General features: G+C 50.0%; 1 protein-coding gene across 4 annotated transcripts in view; it reads left to right on the plus strand.

The window, feature by feature from the left end:
• Positions 1-964: 964 nt before the first annotated feature.
• Positions 965-20,135, plus strand: part of RAB11FIP3 (RAB11 family interacting protein 3) — a 75,194-nt gene continuing 56,023 nt past the window's right edge. The window contains exon 1 of one of the 4 annotated variants that reach the window (XM_065030949.1): positions 965-1,628. In XM_065030949.1, the coding sequence (XP_064887021.1) occupies positions 1,299-1,628 (330 nt within the window). In that variant the 5' untranslated portion in view covers positions 965-1,298. Of the gene's footprint in view, positions 1,629-16,748; positions 16,772-20,135 lie in introns of those variants that run through there. The other 3 variants (XM_065030951.1, XM_065030950.1, XM_021291973.2) reach the window with 3 other exon arrangements.

Raw genomic sequence — 20,135 nt, forward strand, 5'->3', positions numbered from 1 at the left:
TGGGCCCTCAGGAAGGTTTGCTGGTGCTCCTTGTCCTCTGTTGAGCCGGCGGTGGCACCAGGAAGAGCTTTAGGAGGCAAGTCATGTGTTTGGTCAGAGCACCAATGTATAGATCACTGCTACAAGAGCAAAGCCAGTGCCTGTGCCCTGTGGTGCTGACTGATCCTGGTCGCCCGAATTGTGCCCTGAGGGAGGCTGAAAATCCACCTTGTACAGTCCCAGTCTTCGGTGGCTGTTGGACACTGTCACCCTATACAAGCGGTCTTTGAGGACCTGGCCACTTCTTGGCCCCAGCCGGCTCTGGGGAGAGGGTTCCAGCAGCCATTGGGTCCCTCAGCAGAGGTGACAGGGAAGTGCTGAGGGATTTGGTGGGAGGGACATACTGATCCCTTCAGCGGGTATGGGGATGCGGTGCTTGCCCTGGGGTCTGGACACTTTGTCCAGGACTCTCCAGAGATTTGCCTCTGGCCACAATCTCCCTCTTCCCAGACAACACAAGTATTTCCTTCTGGAGAAGGACTGTGGGAGGTTTGCTGGTCCAGGCTTCTGCATCCCTCTTTAACTGGGTCTCGGTTCAGCATGTCCGAGCGGGTTGGGGACTGTCTGTAACGACACGAGGTCCCTCCCACAGGCTCAGCGCGGGCCAAGCCCCGGGCTGGGGTGCACGGGGCGGCTGACACGGGCAGTGTGGGGCTGGGGGGGCAGGGCGTGGGTTGCATGATGCACACTCCTCCCGGGGTGCGGTGGTCCCGGTGTCCCCCCACGGAACGTGCTCGCGCACCGCGTGGCCCTTACCCCTCCAGCCGCGCGACAGGCGGGGCGGGGCCTTCCCACGGCCTCGCGCCGCGTCAGGGTGGGCGTGAGGGCGCACGGGCAGACGAGTGACGTCACCGCCCCGGCTACTGCGGCGGCCACCGCGCTGCATCCGGCGGTTGGCCGCGGGCTGCCCCGGAGCGGCGGCGCGGGCGGGCGGGCGGGGTTGTTTCTCGGCACCGCCGCCTCCTCCCACTCCCGGTTGCGGGGAGGAACCGCGTCACCCCGGCGCTCGGAGCCGCCAGTCGCGGGTGGGGCGGGGCCGCCCCCGGTGAGAGCGCGGCGGGCGGGGCCGACGCCGCCTCGCACAAAGCCGTGTGCCCGAGTGCGGGCGGAGCTACCGCCGGCTCTGCACTGGCATCGCCGCACCGGTACCGGCACCGCCCCGCCGGGCGGCCGTGATGTGAGGGGGTGATGGCCGCGGGGCATGGCCACCGGGCAGCGGCGGGGCGGGCGGCGGCGGGCGCTGAGCGCCGCCGGTGAAAATGGAGCCTCATCCGCCGGCGGCCGTGCCCGAGCCCCCGCTCCCCTGGGGGCCGCGGCAGGACGGGCCGGAGCCGGAGCCGGAGCTGGAGCTAGAGCTAGAGCCGGTCTTCTGGGCACCTGAGGCCGCCGAGCCCGCCCCGGGGCCGCCGCCGTGGTCCCCGCCGGAGCGGGGGGGCTGCCCGGCCCTGGAGGAGCCCGTGGAGCCCCCGGCCCGGCCGGAGGAGGAGCCGCGCCTCCGGCCTGTCTTCGATGCCCTGGACCGCGACGGCGACGGCTTCGTGCGTGTGGAGGAGTTTGTCCAGTTCGCCACGGCCTACGGTGCTGAACAGGTGAGGCTGGTGGCTTCCCCGGGCACCGGGGCTCGGTCCACCCCGGGGCCCGGTCAGGCCTGTGGGCCCGGTCGGGCCCCGGGGCCTCCCCTCACACCTGCCTGGTCGGTGTCCGCAGAGCTCAGTGCCCCTGGGGAAGGAGCCGTGGGCCCTGGGTGCGAGCCGAGCGATGGCTCCTCTGCCGTGGACTCCGCAGCTGGTGCCAGTAGTGGGGAGCCCCCATGCTGGGCCTTCAGTGGTCACCCATGTGCCGAAGGGGTGATGAGCAAAGGCAGCTTAGGTTTACAGCAGCAGCCCTTAGAGGAGCTTTAACCATGAGCGAGGACACTGTCTGCACCACCGGCCTCCGGGCTGGCCCAAGTGAAGGGCACTCGTGGGCTGAAATGGATGCAGAAGGTATGGAGGGAGCCAGGTGAAACTGGAGCTCATATTTTCTAGGTCCTGGTCCTCTGGGAACAGCATCTCAGCAGTGCCGCGGGGAGCCCGCATCCCCTCTCTTTGTTCTCCATCACTAATGCGATTTGGGTTTGCGCAGCTCCCGTGTGTAGGGGACCAGCAGCGAGGTCCTGGGATCTCAGGCAGCTCCATGCCCTTCCAGCTGCCCAGGGTCCCTGCGTGGGCCTGCTGGCACCACGCTGAGTACTGAGTCGCTCATTTATCATGGGTTTGACAATCCTGAATGCTCTTTTTTCTTCTCTGTGCTGCTTTGTACCATGGTGAGCTTGTGTTTCCTTGTAGCAGATCGGATGCGATGTAATTTGAAGCTGCCTGGTATGACCCAAAATGGAGAGACCTCTAGCAGCATACCAGGGATGGAAATGAATTTGTTGACGTTTTGTACGTTGGCCTGCACTGGCATTGCTACAAGAAAAAAAAAGGATTTATTTTTTAAGGCATGTAGGTATTGTTATGAAGTTTCTATGTGCTCACCCAGATCTGCTTTAATTTTTTATCTGTGGCTGCTGTGTAGTTATTGAAGTGGCATGACAAAGCAAATCATCCTGTATGAAGGAGTGTGTTGGCAGAGAAGGGTTTTTTATTTCTGTCCTCATGGTAAAAACACCTCTTAAAAATAAAATAAAGGCATTTCTTCTAGAAAATATCTCCATGAATTGGAAACGTGTAACTTCTTTGTCAGATCCTTGCTAGTAAGGAGCAGCGTGTGTGCAGATGGCATCGCTTACTGCTCGTTGCGTGATTAACCAGGTAGCATCATGGCACTGGGGGGAGTTACACGATCCTCTCTGCAACATGCTCCTGCATCGGCTGGGCGAGAGAAGCTTTATTCAGCCTAAAGCCTTCGACTTGCACCTTCCTGCCGTGGTCTGAGCGCTCTGTGCTGCTGTGCGCCTGCCCGGTTGCTGTTGCCAGCAGAGGAAGCAGAAGGTCCGTTCACGTCGGCGTGCGAGTCGTTCCGTAGCAGCTCACAGACCCGGTGTGTGTGATGGCCATCGCTTCAGGGCGCGGTGCAAGCGTACGGAGAGACCGTTTGCCTCAGCGTGTCTCTCCCTGTGCTTTTGGTGTGAAATAAGGGCAGGCAGACTGCGTGTGCGTGGCAGGGACGCGGCAGGTGGGTCTGGCCTTTGCCAGCACCAGCAGCTTGTGTGGCTCAGCCCAGACCTGCTGCTCCAGTCCCGTGTGGCACTTCTTGCTTTCATTCTGACATGGGACTTGTGCCAGCGCCTCAAAGGTGCAAGGATAAGCCTGTAAAGTGCTTTGAGATCTTGGCCTGAGAAGTGGTTGCAAACTGCTAGGGTCTCTAGTCAATGAAGCATGGTGTCCAGGGAGGTTTTGCACTGCTAGGAGCTGTCCGTGAAAATTGACTCAAGTTAAAGTGGTTGTCTGCAGGCTTCTTGCCTTGGCGGTCCCTTTAACATCATTTGTTCCTTCCCACTGAACACAGCTACCAGTAATGCTGTCCACGCTGAAATACATTATGCTTTTTAGATACATTTATCTTCAGCAAGAAACTCGTACAGCTAGCTCTTGGCGTGCAGAACTGTCCCTTGGTACAGCAAGTGCTGAACACTCTGGTGAGTTTGATGTGACAACAACTGAACCAACAGGTAATAGGCACCCCAGGGAACGCAGCCTGGTACCTTCAGCAGAGGCACCCAGGAGAGGAGCAGTAATGTTTGTGATGCCTCGGTGTGCATCATTAGTAGCCTGCAGCTTAGAAAAGCGAGAAGGCAAACTCAGTGTGAAGGAGAAGGGGTCAGTGACTGGGTCTGTAAGCTCCCAGCAAATGTGCAGAGTTATAAAGGGAAGCTTCTTGCCCTATTTTGTTTTAAACAGATGTAACTTGGGCCAACACGGAGTCTTTTGAAAAATGGAAATCCAGCTCAGATGAAAGTTAAAGGATAGGAACATGACTAGGTGGGTAAAATGGCATTAAGAGGACTAAATGGAAACTTCAAGATGTAAACAAAGGTTGTACTGGAACTTGGAAGCTGTCAAGAGAGGTTCCAGGGTTTGATGAGCAAATTCCAGTCCTCTTACTGTCCCTAGCAAGAGGGGGAGGCACCTGCTTCCTTTTTTTCCCCCCCCTCCTTTCTCCTGGCTTCTGCCCACATGGGGGGTGCAGGAAAGGTTTGCATGGGGTGGTGGTGGAATAAATTGCTAAATTTAAGCACAGCAAGTCATTGCAGCCAGCTGATTCATCCAGGGCTCCGAGAGGGTTGAGGAAAGCATGTGTGTGTATAGCCACATGTACGGTGGAGCTGGAAAGCAGTGAGTGTTGTCTTCAGTGTTCGGTAAAACACTAGGGGCATTTATGGACTACTGAGCTCAGTGCTGTCAGATTACTTGGCTGAAACAATTATTAGCTAAATGTCAAAGGAAAGAGACCAGCTGACATTTATTCCATAAAAATGACATGGCTGTGAATGTCTATTATGTGGGGGGTTTTCATTTGTTTTGTTTGCTTTTTTTCTGTACAATGAAAACCATGAGTAAAAAAAATGGGGTGGGGGGTGGGGCTGGGGTGTTGGTTTGGTTTTTTTTTGCTTTGTCTTGGGAGGTTGAAAGACTGTCCTAAAGAGCTTCATGGTTGTGGTATTGGTAGTGAAGTGCCGGTATGGACCGGAAGAGATCAAGGCATGGAAACCTAAAACCAGTTTGTTCTTCTCTGAAATGACAGGGGCTTGAGGCTATCACCTTCACAGTAAAAGGTGCATGGAAAGGATGATGCTGAGGTCCCAGTAGGTGGGGGGGACACCCTTAGATAGGAGTGGCCTTGGCCTTGAGCAGAGAAGGTCCAGTCATGAGACAGCCCTTCAGCAATCTGTAACAGGTGACTGTTTGTCAAACACAGATTATTGTGCCACTTGAAGAGCTTGCTGGGGCCCGTTATATGCTCCATGGGCTAGTAAACAAGATGAGGAAAAGGTCACAAGGATGGCTTGACTTTGCCCAAAAACCTCTGGGCTGCTCACTAGTAGCATGTGAGACAGCTTATAAACGTGGTGTATTTTTATTGCCTCCTTTCTGTCCCCTCTATCACTTCCCCTGGGATCTGGTGCTCCCTTGGAGCTGCTGTGCAGGAGCAGCCGAAGGGGTCCCTCCCGCCAGCTGGTACTGCACCCGGAGTAACGTTGGTTTAGACAGCGAGTTGGGAGGCAGAGGCACGCTTTACTTAAATGTTGTGTCACTTTGTAAAGCAAGGAGGTTTGTATCTTGCAGTTCTGTGGTTTATACAGAAACTAAGGCTATTGTGCAACAGTTTAAAACAGCAAATACATAATTTATCTTATGGGTTGTACAGTTGCACTGTATCTGTCCTATCACAGTGACGCAGAGGCCAAGCCTTTTCTCACTAGATTTATTATTAGGTGGAAATGCAGGGTTGTGTTGGGGTGGAGTAACACCTAGTGTTTGTAAGGCATGAGGAGAAGCAATCCTGCTGGTGTCTTGCATTGTTTTCCTTTTTGTTTTCATTTAGAAGACAGTTGGAGGTGGAAAAGCCTCTTGCACCGTACGATCTCACTGCCTCTGCTCCATTAACAGAAGTCCCAGAGTTTGTTTAGCCCATCTTCAAATGCTCCAAGCTCTACAGCCTCTCTGCTCTCCATACTCTGACATAGATCTTTGTCGTTTTGTTTTGTTTTTCCTTAATGATTGGTTCAAACTTCATCTCAATGTGCTTTGTGTTGCTTTCTTCAACATTTATGTCCTTCGAGTATCTGTCCTTGACTGCCAGCCTTCCTCGGCCCCCGCATCAGTTTATTCTCAGCTGAGCTCTCCATATTCAGCTTTGAACTTTTCCTCGTGCGATGGTTTCTGAAGCTTTTTATCAGGTTTGTTATGCTGTTCCAAGCTCCCACCACCTCTTCAGCTTCTCGCAATGGGATGCCCAGCCTGAGCCGGGTGCTGCAGAAGAAATCACGTTTTGGGGTAGCAGGTTTCACTCCAGACAGCGGCTGCAGAGAATGGTGGGATTTATTTTTATTTTTAAACAGAAAAATCTGTAAGATTTGGCAATTACTTTCTGGAATGAAGTCTGGGTAATCTCAAACTACAGCTTTTTAGTGGTTCCCCTGGTGAATTCAAGCTTGTTTTTCCTGCTCACCTCTGATGGATCCTCTGGGAATTGCACACAGACGCTGGATCAAATGCTTCTTACCTCCTGTGTAGTCCTCGCTTGGAGTTGCTGACATTGCATCTGATCTTGGACGCCCTCCCTATTCCCCTTGGTTTCCTCCTGCTTTCTTCTGAAATCTAATAGTTGGATCTCTGTCATGAGGAAACCTTTTTTTTTTTTTGAAATTTTTTGAGGGTTCTTACACCCTTAGAGCAGAGGAAATAACTGGATTTGCTTATAAAGAGATTTCTAAAATTATCTTGCATGGATTCACAGGCCATGTAAATATGAGCGAAGCTTAAATTGCCTCCAACTGTGTTGCTGCTGCTGCACCTTTCAGAGGTTTTAATTGCTGTTTAACTTTGGTGTCTGCTGGTGAGAGTGGAGCTGGCATTGCAGCGAGGGTGATCTGTGGGTGTATAATAGGTTTGAGCGTGCCTGTGGACATGCATGTGTGTTTTGGAATAGGAACAGATCTGAAATATTTTGCTTGCTTTGACCAAGGGCCCAGTTTTTACCATTAAAAAATCATGGCAAAGCTCCTGTTTGCTTTGCTGGTTCAGGCGTGAGCCCGTCCTCACCTCCAATACCACTCAGGCTGCCTCTGCCCACCCCCTCTTCAAAGGTTTTTTTATCATCATTAATAACACATCCATTCTGCAGGAGCCTGAAGATGGGAGTTTTTCTTTTTCCCCTTGAGAGGAAAATGCTTCCAAGCCAACATATTTCATGCAATGTATTTTGGGCGAGGTGGTTGCCGGTTAGCTGAAAATGGAATCTGCAAAGAAGTTTATTCATTTGTCAATGTCCCAAAGACTCCAATAAAGAGATGATTTCTGTGCTCCTGGGTTTTTGCTTCTCCTATGACGTTTTGGCTTTAAGCTTCTTGAAGGCGCCCCATTCTTGGAGTGGCTGGGAAGGGTTAGGAGCGTATCATACCGCAAACAGATCTTTTTGGTGATATGTTTCATACTTACATTTGTGGCTGTAATCAGATTGATGGCTTATCCGGGCTGGACCAAGTCCGGCAGGACCGTGAATACTCAAAGGCATGATTTGTCTGCACGGGCTGGGAGGGGGACAGCGATGGTAATTTTATCCCAGCTGCCAGTTTATTTGAGAAACCTTTTAATTCTTTCTTCCTCCTTCAGATTGAGAATACAGCTATTGCTGAGCAGGGTGTTCATTTATTTTAATTACAGATCTTTGATAAAAGTTAGGTGGGTTCCTATGGAATTTGAGATAATTTCTACAAATAAAGAAATGTTCTCCCCTTCCCTCATTCCCAGAAGAAAGAAAAAGCCTCAGTGCCGCCTTTGAGTGCGGGATTTCCAGGGAAATGGGGTGTGGGTGCGGCACCCATCAACCCCCAGCTGTGAGGCCAGTTTGTACTGGGTGAGTGCTGCTGGAAGCTGGGTCAGGAGTCATAGCAGGTAAAAAGAAATTCATCTAAAGGTTTTCAGAGGTGTTTGTTTGGTTTTCAATTATTCGTTTAAAATTCTTGCAAGAGCTTTTTCCTGTCTTGTTTTGGTTTTGTTTTAATGCAATAAAAATTCTTCCAACGTTTTGCTTAATGTTTGCCACAGCCTGTGGGGCAGCTGTCTGTAAGACAAAGGTGCATTCATGGGAGGCTTTCTCCTGTGTTGGGAGCAGGATATTTTTTAAGGCTATGACTAGCAAAAATTGGATTTGGATCATCATTAACTGACTGGAATATAATACTGTACCACAACACGGTGATTCCGCTCTTTCAGAGCCATTTCAACGTGGTATTGCTTGTAACTGAACACTCTCAAAGCATTTCAGAGTAGCTTATATCATTGTGTAAGTCCATACAGCCAGTAATTGATAGTCATTACAACAATTACCTACATAATTTCTCTCAGCTTTATTCTTGTTTTGACTTTCATCTGCTGCTTGTTGTCAGATGAGATCCACTTTGAACCTAGCAACTTTTAAATTATTTTTTTTCCTGGCTTTTGATATTTGCAAAACAAATGACTTCGTACAGCTCAGCTTGGGCAGGCTGCTGTGCTTTCGCTGGGCCACCCTTGGCATCCCCTCTTCCCTGGGACCATTAGGTCCCCAACACTGGGAAGCTGCTGGTACGGTCCCCACGAGAGCAGGCAATGGGATGGGGTGGATTATGGCTTGCTTTTCCTTATTTCTCCCCCCTGTCTCCATCCTTCCAAAATTCTGTTTGGGTTTCTGGTGTAGAGCACAGGACTGGTCCTTCCATGTGAGCAACATCATCTGTCTTTGCTCAAACTCAAACACCTGTGGAAAATGTGGATACAACACTGCCAGACTGGTTCTGGTGAGCCTCTCCTGAGAAGCAGCGGGGCTTCTCTGCTGGCACGTTTTCCCCGGCGTGCTGTGGGCAGGGGAGGGTGGTGCTGGTTAGGGATGCAGCAGAGCGCGAGCTCTAGCAACTTGAAGCTGAAGATGCCATCTGACTGACCAGGTCTGAGCATGTCCATGGAGATGAAAAGGATTTGGTAAGCAATTTGAGATCTTGCTACTGCGTTCACATTGTGAAACGTGCCTGCTGCCACAGATAGTGAATTTGTCCTTGTGGAATTGTGCATTTTGTGCTTTCGGTGACTCTTGCGCTCCCACGTGCCGAAGGCGGATCTGCCTCCTCACGGACTGTAACGCGTGTTCTCGGTGCTGCGCTCGGCTGCCCAGAGCTGCTCTCCTGATGGTGCTTTTTCATGACATCTGCAGTACAGCTGTTTGCTGAACTGGCCAAACCAAGTCTGCAAGACAGTCATGCTTCTCTAGTTATTGAAGTCCAGCAACCCCCCCAAGCTCTTTTCAATCTTCATTTTTCCACTTTAAAAGTGTTGCATCTTTCCGCTTCCAAATTGATCTTTACCAGGATGACTCTGCCTGGTGGAGGTCCATGCTGGGCTGTGACATTGTGGTGGCACAGGGCTGTGATGGCCTGTGCATCACTGGTGACGCTGGTCCATGTGTGGCTGGATTGTGTGATGATGGCAAAGCACACGTGGGACGCTGCTGCAGGCTCATGCTTCCTACTGGTACTGCTGGACTGCAAGTCCAGGTCTGAGGCTTCCCAGTGGAGATGGGACTTCAACTGAACGCAGCGGGAGGGAGACATGGATTTCATAAGGCATAAAAATCACTGTTTCTTGATATCTTTGTGTGTTTCTGTTTGACAGCAGGAAGATACTGAAATACCCAGACGCCCAAAGGGAGCTCATCCTCTGTACACATGGGGTGGGGGGGGACACGACACAGTTCATATCAGTGGTGCTCAGCATGAATCTTGTTTTGGGAACCCAAAACATCCAAGCCCAAGGAGTAGCCTCAAGGATGTAAAGGGGTGGTGTAAAAGCCATTTTGGGCTTTCCGCGTTGCGTGGAATCAGACAGAAATTTTCTCTTCTTCCCAAACTTTGGTTTGTCATGCAGTTTCCCCTTCTCTGTAGAGTCTCTGCTGGAGTTGGTACAGGTCAGAGAGTAAGCTGTTAACAGCCTTGTGGGTTTGTGGAGGAGGAGGGAAGAGGAGCAAGCATGCCCAAGGGCAGCCTTGGGGACAGCTGCTTCCCCAGCGGCTGCTGCCGCCAAGCTCAAGAGGATGGCATTTGGTCCACAGGAGAAAAGCAGGCTGAAGGTGAGTTTAACAGAACTCAGATCAATGTACATGGCAGTAGGTAATTCCGCAGTGTGCTGTTGTGGTTTTGGCGCTGGGCTGGGGTTTTTCTCAATGGAGGTGAGGAAGTGAGAGCCCTGGTGAGCTGCGGGTCTGGGACAAGGGTCCTCGGTGACTGGTGTGATGCTTCCTTACAGCTGTGAATGTGCTTTAGCCCTGGTGTTGGTCAGGGTCTTTCTGCTCTTAGAGCAAGAAGATGCATAGAGGCTCCTTGGTGCTTGGCATGCTCCAAGCTCCACTTCTCCACATCCATCTTCTTATGTTGTAAAAGCAAAAAAGCCTTGTCATAGAAAGAAATACTAGCAATACCAAACTGCTGAATTTGCTCGCTGAGTGTTATCTTATTTGAGGCAACTAACTAAGCTGAAACGAGCAATCGGGTTGCAGTGGTATTGCTTAAGTGACACCAGTTCTGCTGTTGTCTGTGTGGGTCCTGGCTCTGGTGTGTCCCCAGCACTGCAGAGCCCACCAGGGTCCTGGGTTGGGACAGTGACAGCTCTGGGGATGTCCCAGGGTGCTGTGTGGGAAGAGCAGTGTTGCTGTCTGTGTTAGAAGGGTTGGTTACAGCTGGGGGACAGGCTTTGTTTGAAGGCTGAATGTCCCTTTGTTTGGTTACGTTGTGACCAGCCTGGTAGTCTTCTGATTTTTTTTATTTTTATTTTTTAATTTTTTTTTTTAATAATGCATTGTAGTTCTTCAGGAAAAAAGAGCTACTATTCCCTCTGCTACAATAACCCTTGGTGAAATACCAGTAGTGTTACACTAGGTTTGAGTCACCGCTGCTTCTAGAAGGGGTTTTCAGCTTGCGGAAGGTTTCTGGCTGTTCCTGCTTACTCCTCTTTCCTGAGAAGGAGTAAAACCGAAGGGAGAGGACCTGGTGCTGGGTGCCGCGTAATCTGGCAAGACACGGCGGAGCCGACTGCGACAGCGTTGTGGAAAATCCATTTCCCAGAGTCCAATAGGAAACTCAGCTTGAGCAAAATGCACAGGAGGTAAAAGGAGCCCAAACCAACAGTTTGTAGAGAACAGAAGCTGTCAAGGGCAGGAAACAAACGGGGCGGGACAGGGGGGCACAGGGCACCGTGCCAGACCAGGATCCGCGTGGCTGCTCCATGGTTCTACAGTCCCAAGCAAACACAGCACGAACTAGTGGGCTGCTTGAGGGGCCCTTCTGCTTGGGGTAAGTGTAGCGATGTTGAAAGTTAAACTCTTCTAATGGAAAAATAACATTCACTTCCACCTTGGCTTTAAAAGCTGATCAGGACATTGTGGCTTTCACCGCTGCCTTTGGCTGCAGAGGGATTAAAAGGCATCTGTTGCCTCCACTCTTGCATGGCTGCATTCCTTATTTTTTCCAGGGGAGTGGCAGTTCTTCACCCCGCTCACTGTGTGTGCATGAGGAGATTGCAGCTGGGGGAAAAAGAAATTTGGATATCCTTGTGGAATTTTTTTTCCTATGCCGCTAAATGGATGCAGCAACTAGCTAATCCTCCCCGGGCTACTTGAAGCTCTGGGACTACTGTGCTGGCAGGAGCACAGCGGAAGGATGCCGAGAGCAGACACAAGATTTGTGGGAGGGCACTTGTCCTGAAATGGCCAGGGGAGATGCTGGAGACCTTGGTGTGCAACAGGGAGCTGGCTCTTGGACTTTGTGCTGCACACCTTCAGTCTCTGTGGAGCATCCGTTCCTTGGTGGCACGGTGGGGACAGGCTGGCAGCGCAGGTGGCGTGGCAGAGGTGCAGCAGGTGGAGGAGGGATGCTGGTGGGAGAGGAAGGACTGAAAGCCAGAGGCAGGTGACTTGTCTGCCAGCCTGGTGGAGACCTGCAAAGCCGTGCTGGAGCACTGGGAGCAAAAGCTCTGCTGGGCACGTGGTGGCTTCTGGAGAAACATTAATATTGTCCCAGGTGGTTTTTTTGTTGTTTTTGTGGTGAGGCTTGTGAGTCCCGTGCTTATAATGCCACCCTGAAGTCCTGGGCTCCCCAAGCTATGCATCTCAACCTCTTCTCCCTTCTGAACATCTACCTCTGAGCCTCGAAACCATTCTGGACTGCTTTCTCCCCCACTCCAGCACGTCTGCTTTGTGTACTTGCCTTTGCACAAACAGCCCTTTCTGAAGGCGGTGCGAAGGGTTGCCAAGAGGAGGGAACTAATTTGAAGCAGTTCTAAAACAGAAATGAGTCTTTATGCTTTGCTGGTCTCTGAATCATGCTTGTTTGTATTACGATAAACTTGGTTTTGACAGTGTGGCAGGCTCCGTCTGGCTGGGGAAGTCCAGTTAGTTCTCTCACGGTCCGGTCTCTAATGTTTAGCTGCCTGGTTGGGAATGGGCTTGTGTCTTGCCCTCAGCTGGGCTGCAGCTCTGCAGCCCGAGGCTTCTTGTGCTCCCCAAATTCCCAGGGTCTGCAAGGTAGGAGATGACTCCTCCTGCTTTCAGGGTTTGCTTGTTTGTGTGTTGGTAGTTGCAGGTTTCTCCTCTTTCTCGTTATTATGATTTTGTTTCAGAGATTATAGCATGTACATTGTATTTTGGAGAGGGTGAGTTAGTAAAAGTGAGCTCTGAGGTAGTGAGAGGATTTATTCTGGGATGTGCTATGGGGTTTTTGTACTGCTTTCTAACCTGGTTGGGAGGAAATAGAAGCAAAAGCTGCAGTCTTGGATTTATAAGCCCAGACAGTCTGTTTGCTAACCAAACAGCCTCCATCACAGAAATACCTGGATTTGTTGCAGGTGGACTTTATGTGAAACCAAACCAGGCACTGCAAAATATTCAGCATCTTAAAATGCCTTTTCTTCAGTATGCGACCTCCTGGCATGTTTTATGGAGTTACTTTTTGTCTGATCAGATCAGCTCTGAAACCCTGCGTAGGCTTTCTGCCCCAGTTCCGTGCTCCAGCAGGATGCAGCCGTCCCGCCTCGAGCCCGGGATGACTTCGGTTGTGGCGCTTGGCTCTTCTCCCAGGGGTGGCTCCAGCCTAATTACTGCCTGTGGTTTATGTAAGAAGTAACCTAGCACTAAACTTTTTTTCTAATCCGGTCTCCTGCCTCTGAGTTGTGTTTGGAAGGGTGAGAACAGGCTTCTGTGTCATTAGAGGAACAAAAGCCTTCAATGTTTTGGAGGGTGGAGGAAGAACACTTTTCAAGTTTCATTAAACAAATGAATATGTTTATAGTAGAGCGTCACTGCTGAAGCCTTTGAGTGCTTAGGTAGTGACAGGAAATCTGGAGCACTTGAATCAAACGCAGTTAAATTTGGATAAAACTATTTCAGTGTAACTTATGTTCTTGTTAATATTTCCAAACCATCCTTGAAGTTGTTTCTTTAAATGTGGGTTTTTTTTTTTTTTTTTTTTTCTTTAAATGTGTTGTTACACTTCAGTGACAACAATTGGTGGACAACTTGGAAATAGTCATGCTTGCTGTTTGAGAACACACTTGAACATAGGACAAAGGGAGACTCCTGAAGCCACGATGAACGTAAAGATATTAAGGCTGCCTGTGAATAAGCCTTGGAGCTGGTTGGGTTAGTCCAAAAAGTATCTGTAGGTAGTACAGACCAGAGGAATTTCTACCAGAAGGTAAAAAACCCAAAACTGCTGAATGTGGGTAATCTGGGCTGGCAAAGACATCCTGCACTTTGGCTCCACACTATGCGCACAGGGTCTGGCTGGATGCACTGATTTGTTCTGGTTTCTTGAGAAGGGTGGGCAGGAAGGGACTGGATCCTCAGGCTTCTCTGGCTGCCAGCTCTTTAAAACAAATTCTGGCTTCTCTTTCTTCTTCCTGTTGAATTTTGAACCTTGGAAGGGAAATCTTTTCCTTTGCACACTTTTGATGTGTATGGCACTCTGTTGATTTGGGAGGGAGACGCAGGAGACTTGCTCCTCTGCATCAACTTTGGGCTTGTTCTTGGCCGACAGTTGACCTGGAGACCTTCCTTCCCCTTCCAAAAAGGGAAAAATAATGGTTTGCTGGGGAGGGATTTCTCTATAGGTTGGTCCTTTGCCACCCTGGAGCAGATACTCCCGTTTGTTACATATTCACATCTCTCTCCTCTGGCATTTCTTGTGCCTGTAGAAGGAGCCAGGGGATCCTGAGAGCAGCTGGTGAGCAGAATTGGGGACCCTGAGAGCAGCTGGTGAGCAGCATTGTGCCCTGGGGCTCAGGGCCAAAGCCACCTGGGTGCAAGGTTGGTGTAGAACTGCCCAAAGTAGGTGACATGCATCAAAAAGTCAAGTGAACAGTTTTTGTTTTAGATAAAGAGGAGGCAGGAGGGTTTCTTAGGCAAGTGGATGTGGTCAATGGTGAGATCACCTTCCTGGGCAGGTGGGAAAGTAGAGGAGCTTGTCCCCCTTGGGGAACTTGCTCAGTTTGTTTCAACTGAATTGCTGGGGCTTCTCTCCCTTGGTTTGTGGGTGGTGCTCCCCTGTTCCAGTTCTTTAAATATTTGCAGGCTGATGTAAAACCATGGGAGGCTTATTTCCCTTTTGCCTTACATAGTAGGTTTGGTTATTTTTTTTCTGTAGCAGGAAGAGATGAGAGTAAACCAGGTCGAATCTTTTTCTTTCTCTCCTCAGAAAAATGTCTTGATTCTTAGTTTCAAGTACTAGACTGGTAGCAGAGGGCTCTGCAGTCTCTGGGGCTGAAGTGACAGCAAGGACAGGTGAATCGATGAGGGATGCATGTTGCAGAAAGCATCTTCACTGGGGGTTGCTTATGGTGGATAGTGACTTGACCAGACACAATCTGCCTGCTGATCAACTCCTGGAGCTTCTGAAAGGGCTCGGGGAGCAACACGCTTGCAGCAGCCCTGGATAAGTGCCGCCAGTTGTGAAATAAATAATGCAGCTTTTGTGCTGCTTACTCACAATTGACCATTGCTTCTCCTGTAATGAGATCTGCCCCCTTGAGGGTATTTTAGAGGTTAGTTAATTAGGTGTAATTGCAGCAGAATAGAAACCTGCTCTGAGCTTCTGCCTTCTTTCTGTAGTGCCAGATCCTTTAACAAATTAGAGAGTTCAGTTCCTATAAACATTGCTGGAGCCAGTGCAGTCCCGAGTTATCAGCCTTCCACTCAGGCTCCCCGTTTCCATTGACGAAGCTGCAGAAATGAAGCACTGGAAAGGGTGTTCTGGCTTGGAGATTGGTGCAGCCGTGGTTCAGATCACAGCAGCGTTCTGGGAAATACATCGCATGAAGCGACATGGAGTTATGCTCACAGTGTTGGCATGTTAGTGCTCTCTCAGCACCCAGCACAGGACAGGGAATAGATGTGGTCTTAGCCCAGACAAATGCTGCATTAACAGGGATCAATTCATTTCAGCTGATCACATTGCAATCTATTGATTTACTGTCTGCACGATCTATAGGGACCTCTGTGTCTTTGGCAAGTTGTGCAGCTGCTCCAGGATTTGGCTGCAGGAGGTTCAGCAATTCCAGCATGTTTGCACATTTCCCAAAGATTAAAAATTCCAACTACTCTGACTTCTGTAATTAGCATTTTAAAATATTATTCTTCTTTCTTTAAAGGATGGGTTTAGCCTTGAGGGACAAAGTGGGTTTTTACAAACAAATGAGTATAATGGCTTATTCCCTTCGGTTACATGCAGAGAATAGAGATGCTGCATCCACCTTTGCATAACCACGAGAGTTTTTTTACATTGCATGTGCTTGCTCTGTTAAATTCCTGTGTAGCACTTCAGGCCAAAGATCTGGCTAAACCTAACAGGAGAGCATCTGGCATGAGCCCTCTCCTGTACTTTGGAGTATTGCCAGCTAAAAATCCCCTCTGTTTGGCAATCATGCCAATGTGGCACTTGGCTTTTGCTCTGATTGAGTTCAGGGGTTGTGTGACTTGAACTACTGTTTTTCTGCCTGAAGATAAAAGGTGTTCAGAGCAGATTTGGTCTTCTTGCAGGCAGAAGAGGGTAGTCTGAGTTACCTGAGAGGTGCCTGGATTTTCATGTCCTGTGTCAGTCAAGCAGGATTTGTGGGCCCCTGTGTACCCAGAATTGGTCTGGACCTGGCTGTTCAATGTGAATGAGTTTCCTATGTTTAAAGCTCCAAGACCCACTGGATTTTAGGACATTTCTGGTCCTTTGTTTTGCTCGAAACTCCCCAGGTTGTAACTGGGTGGGGAAGGTGTTCTGGCACATGCTGGCTGGCAAGGTCTGCTCCTGCCATCCCATGTGTTGTCCCTTATTGGCCATATGAGGTAGGAAACCCCGATCCTGCTGGACACAACAGAGTGTCTTCAAACAGTTCTTTGTAAAACAGACTCTGCTACAATCCGAAGACATCAAATGAGGTGGTTCGAACAACCCAGAAGGCCAAGCAGAAGGCAAAGGCTGGTTTGGGGCACATTTAACATAATGTGGAGTCTTACACCAAGCCAGGCAGGGATCCAGGCAGCAAAGGGGAGTGTGGTCCAGCTGGAGAAAATGCAAAGCAGAGGCTGATAGAAGAAGCTCCGCATTGGATTAAAAGTGAAGTTTTATTTTCTGTTTGTAATACTTCGGAGTCCGTGTCCAGGCAGAACACCCAGATGCATGGGGAATGATGTCTGTGTGCACTGTGCTTAATCATGCAAAGCTGATTAAACAGCAACATAAACGTTTTGGAAACCTCTCAGGGCTGTTAACAGAAATGGTGAAAGACTGCAGTTACTTGCTTCCCTTTGTGTGTACCTGGGGTCCTTTCCCATCGAAGGGCTGGTTGTTTTCCTTAGATTTTCATCAAAGGCACCAGGTGGAAACTGGCCCTTTGGAAGCTGATGCTGAAGTTGCAGCTTGTCGAGCATGGACGCTGCTTCCTTGCCTGGTCCTGCCTTTGTGAGTTTGAATTTGACCACAGAGGCTCCCATTTCTTCTGGAGGGGAAGAGACAAGGGTAAGATCCTCAAACCTATTAGTCCTCTGTAATATTCCTTTGAAGAGAGAAGAATTTCCTATCAATAAATAGTTTGGTGAGAGCTGGTGGTAAGAAGTGCGTGGGACTGAGGTGGGTGTTTGGGAGGGGCGTGGATGGGGTGTCAGGGGCCTAAGGTCCCCCTGTTTCTGTTTCATGCCCCTGTAGCAGAGCTGTGCACAGGGATGGTCTGACCCAGTCCCTGCCTTGCAGCCTGCTGGCATCTGCACATTCATGTCGAGGGGGCTCGTGTGTGTATCACAGCTTGCCGAGCCCGGCAGTCAGTGGCTGGTAACTGGATCCAGTCAGGATGCTCATGTTAACCAGGTATTTTCTCTGCCTACCACAACCTCCTTGCTGGAATGCCTGCCTGAGGTGGAGGCACCCAACCCACCTTCGTGCTGAGCAGCTGCTTTCAAAGCTCTGGTCTGAGTGCCTCTGCTCATTTTTTAGGCTGAACTCTGCCTCTCTCTAGAAATAGGTTTTAATAAGTGAAATGCAGATGTGTGTTGAACTGCCTGCAGGTAGCTGCTGCTTTTTGCAGCAGTCTCCAGCCAACGCTGGCCGCTGCCATCAGGTCAAAGAATGGCAATGAGTTCCCTGGTGAAGGTCTTCCTATGGTGGTTGTGTTAACAGTTCATCTGATGTTTGGGGCTAGAATTCAGTCCCAGCCAGCAATAAGCATACTGTGTTACCTAGTCAGAATCTGGACTGGGCTTACTGGTTTTATGGACTTTTTGCTGGATGGGCTGGTCTGCCTCCATTGGTTGCTCAGGTGGCCAAAACATGCCAAGCCAGGCACCTGGTTCAACCAGACTCTTACTGAGTCTCTGGCTTGTTGTTTATTCTCTGGACAGGTCTCTTGGTGTCTAACAGCTCTGTAGGTTCTTTTTGCACATAATCTATGTTGTTTATCCCTTTGGGTGCCTGGGACTAGAAGTCGTTTATTAAGCAGACCAGACCTTCACCATCACTCAGTTTCCCATGACTTACCTTGGCACTTGTCTTATTACTCAGAAGACTGAGACCACACGTCAAATCTTTTCCAAGGAAAGGAGGGAGTGACTTCAAGACAAAAGCATCTGTCTTTGCTTATCGCAGCATGTGTGAGACTGCAGGTGCACAAGTTCTTGGTGGGAACTGCAGCCTGCTTGCTGGCCTGCCTTGAGCATTTCGGCATATTGTAGCAGGGACACATCAGTATTGATTCCTCTTTGTCTCCTTTCGATTTGCTTCCAGAGTCTGTGTAGCGTAAAGCAGTACTGAAATGCTGCTTTATTACTCTCATCATCAAATAACTGGCTTACATGGTGTGGAGGATGAGATGTGGCCCTGGTTGTGGCTGTATGAGATCCCATATGACCGCAGGAGCTGAGCTCCACTGGCTCTTCCTTGCGGGGTGCCTGACTGCTGTGGCTACTGGAAATCTGCAAAAGAATTTCTTTTTGGAAGCATATTCAGCCCCGGTCTCTGCCAGAATATGAAGGAAAGCTGGCAGGCTCGGGGGTTACAAGGATGGTGTCAGCTGGCCAGCACAGCCCTCTCTTCCTTCAGAGTTTAGTGCTTAAAACAAGCACAGTGGATATTTTATTCTGCTGAATCCATCTGCTAAGTGATAGAGACATAGAGCATCAATAAGGTAAAGATAAAAGGCCTGGAGCTTCCTTTTCCTCCAGCCTGCTTAACAAGGCCACTCACAGCTGGGGAATCCCTCACCTCCCTGGGAAACTTCCATTGTGTGGCTGCCAAGCCTTTGTGTTAATTTGAATTTGGAGTTGTCACCATTGGCTTAGCTGGGGCTCAAAATCACTTACTGAACTGATTTCACTGCCTCAAAGCAAGGAAGCTCTTTTTGTGCTATGTATCATGGGGAACCTGCTAACAGCCGGTGCGGTGGTACGGCATGGTGCTGGTGTACGTGCTTGGAGATGGACTTTGGTTTGCAGCAAATCCTGTTGGTTTTGAAGGTGAAACGCCATGCTCGCATGCAAAGCTCTTTAATACAGAAGGCAACGTGGTAGCATGGTCAGTGCAATGAGCAGTTCTTGCCTTGGTGCTGAGATGCCAGATGATCTCCCTCCTTCTCCCCAGCCTGCTTCCCTCTCCATGTCTCTAAGCAGCAGAAAGCCCGATGGACTCGTGTCAGGAGCTCACTCCCACTTTGGTCTGGACTATGCCTTGTCCCTGGCACATGGGCGAGCAGGGACTGTTTGGCAGCTCTCACCACTGGTTCTGCTTCTGCGGGCTTGTGTTTGTGTTCAGCTTAAGGCAGATTGACTTACAGTAGTTTAAACGTCTCATTTTCCATCAGGATTTAAACTACATCATCCTCGTTGACTCTTTAATGCTCTGCATTTGTAGCTGGTCTTTCTTCTTTGAGATGAGTGTATAACCAGCTACAAACACATTAAGTAAAAGCTCTATTTTTTATATTTATTTCTGGCCCGAAGAAGGCTCCTCCCTGTGACTGTGGCTTATATCTGCTGTTTAGCTTAACATTGCAGTTTGGGAGAGTGTTAACTTTTGCTTTTGTGCTAATAGGAGTGTGGCATTAACTGTTCTGGCAGATTAGTCTTCAGCTAAAGGCAGAAGTGCTAAGATTTGCTAATCTAAACCACTTTGGGCCATAATTCTTGGGGTTTTTTCCAACTGTCCTAATAAGGTAGGGTTTTCAGCCTAGTAATCGGAATGAAGAAATGGAGAAAACGGGCAGTTAGAACCCAGGAGCGGAATGGGGCAGCTGTCCTTGGCCATTCCTGAGGCCGGTGGCTCAGTGCTGTGACTGCTCAGGTGTGAACAGGGTGGTGGGCTTTGGGAGGGGGCTATCGGAATAACGCCCAGGACCTCTGTTTGGCACTGTTCAACACCTTGATGTGCCCTGTCTTCAATAGTGTGTGCGGTTCTGGCTTTCATCTTGAAAAAGGATGGGGTGTCTGGAGAGAGAACAGGAAAAATGGCCAAGAGGCTGGAGCAGCTGCCTTGCAAGGAAATGAGAGGAGAGTATGGTCTAGGGGGATCACACTTGCACCTCATCACATCTTTTGGTGGTAGAACTGGGAGGCAGTTGATGAAATAGCAAAAATGAATAGGGGAAGAAGAGTTAAAAGGTGGTGCTTTTGTACAGAGCAGGGAGTGAGCTTGGGGAGCTTGCAGCCCCAGAGTTGGTGAAGGCAAGTTCAGAGACTCATGGGCACTAAAGGGCCGGGGGCAGGGATGTCCCCACAGCATCTCTGGCTGTGTCACTGTGGGTGCTGGGGGATGCTGGGCCCTGCTGCAGGACAGGCCGCTGCTCTCCCCAGGGCTGGGGGGCCAGGCTGATGTTCTTGTCCTCTGTGTGCGGTGAGCT

This window comes from Columba livia, chromosome 15, assembly GCF_036013475.1.
Source record: "Columba livia isolate bColLiv1 breed racing homer chromosome 15, bColLiv1.pat.W.v2, whole genome shotgun sequence".
NCBI classification, from domain to species: domain Eukaryota; kingdom Metazoa; phylum Chordata; class Aves; order Columbiformes; family Columbidae; genus Columba; species Columba livia.